This window comes from Sinocyclocheilus grahami, unplaced genomic scaffold (genome assembly GCF_001515645.1).
Source record: "Sinocyclocheilus grahami isolate Dianchi unplaced genomic scaffold, SAMN03320097.WGS_v1.1 scaffold20621.1, whole genome shotgun sequence".
Classification (NCBI taxonomy): Eukaryota; Metazoa; Chordata; class Actinopteri; order Cypriniformes; family Cyprinidae; genus Sinocyclocheilus; species Sinocyclocheilus grahami.
In genome coordinates, this window is record NW_015518099.1 from 1 (window position 1) to 851 (window position 851).

An 851-nucleotide genomic window follows, 5' to 3' on the forward strand; every position below is an offset into this window, starting at 1 on the left:
TTAGAGGTGCCTGAACTTCTACCATCACTTTATTGTATTCGCATTCAATTTCCCTGCATGTATTTCTAGAACAGAAGAAGCTACAATGCTAATTAAAGTCAAGGTAAGAAATTAACGAAGAACAGCTGTTTCATTCAGCCCAGTTCTTATAAAGTATGGTTCTAGTCTGAGCTATTAAATATAGTAAGGCACTGCGAATCAGACAAACAGCATTTTATTACAATGTGAAGTACATAAATGATATTATAACGAACTGTCGCATGTAAATGATAAAAGGAGGGAAATCTTACATCTAAATGAATTAATCGTCCTCGTTGTTTTTAAAGACACTCACTGGCAAAGAAATCGAGATCGACATCGAGCCTACAGACAAGGTACAATAAAAATTGGTTAAGGATTTACAGCAAATATTAAAAGATGATCCCGCAGTCCTTTATATTTTACACAGTTGACAGCAAAGAGCATTTGATTTGATGTGTATTGATGCATCCACCCTATTCAGGTGGAGAGAATAAAAGAGAGAGTGGAGGAAAAAGAGGGAATCCCACCACAACAACAGAGACTCATCTACAGTGGAAAACAGATGTAATGCATTAAACGTGCACATTTATCATGCTCTTGTACATTTCTGTATTTTTATTCTAAACCTCCATCTTCTCCACCTCAGGAATGATGAGAAAACGGCAGCTGATTATAAGATCCAGGGTGGCTCCGTGCTGCATCTGGTTCTTGCACTAAGAGGTGGGCGGGTCCACCAGCATCCCAGCAGCCTCCTCACATCTATGTAACCGCCAGTCCTGCCTTGGCCACCTTAGAGATCCAATATATTCACACATGTCGTCAGAAACCAT

General features: G+C 39.4%; 1 protein-coding gene across 1 annotated transcript; it reads left to right on the top strand.

Moving 5' to 3' along the window:
* The first annotated feature begins 6 nt into the window (after positions 1 to 6).
* LOC107579835 (NEDD8-like) lies at positions 7 to 845 on the top strand. Its single transcript, XM_016265626.1, has 4 exons — positions 7 to 103; positions 327 to 374; positions 503 to 585; positions 668 to 845. The coding sequence occupies exons 1-4, from the start codon at positions 86 to 88 to the stop codon at positions 786 to 788; spliced, it is 270 nt and encodes an 89-aa protein (XP_016121112.1). The 5' UTR covers positions 7 to 85; the 3' UTR covers positions 789 to 845.
* Positions 846 to 851: the final 6 nt, after the last annotated feature.

Excerpts from the sequence above, each read along its gene's own strand:
- LOC107579835 (XM_016265626.1), top strand. Across the intron at positions 375-502 it reads ACATCGAGCCTACAGACAAG|GTGGAGAGAATAAAAGAGAG; the intron begins GTACAATAAAAA and ends CACCCTATTCAG. Across the intron at positions 586-667 it reads ATCTACAGTGGAAAACAGAT|GAATGATGAGAAAACGGCAG; the intron begins GTAATGCATTAA and ends TCTCCACCTCAG.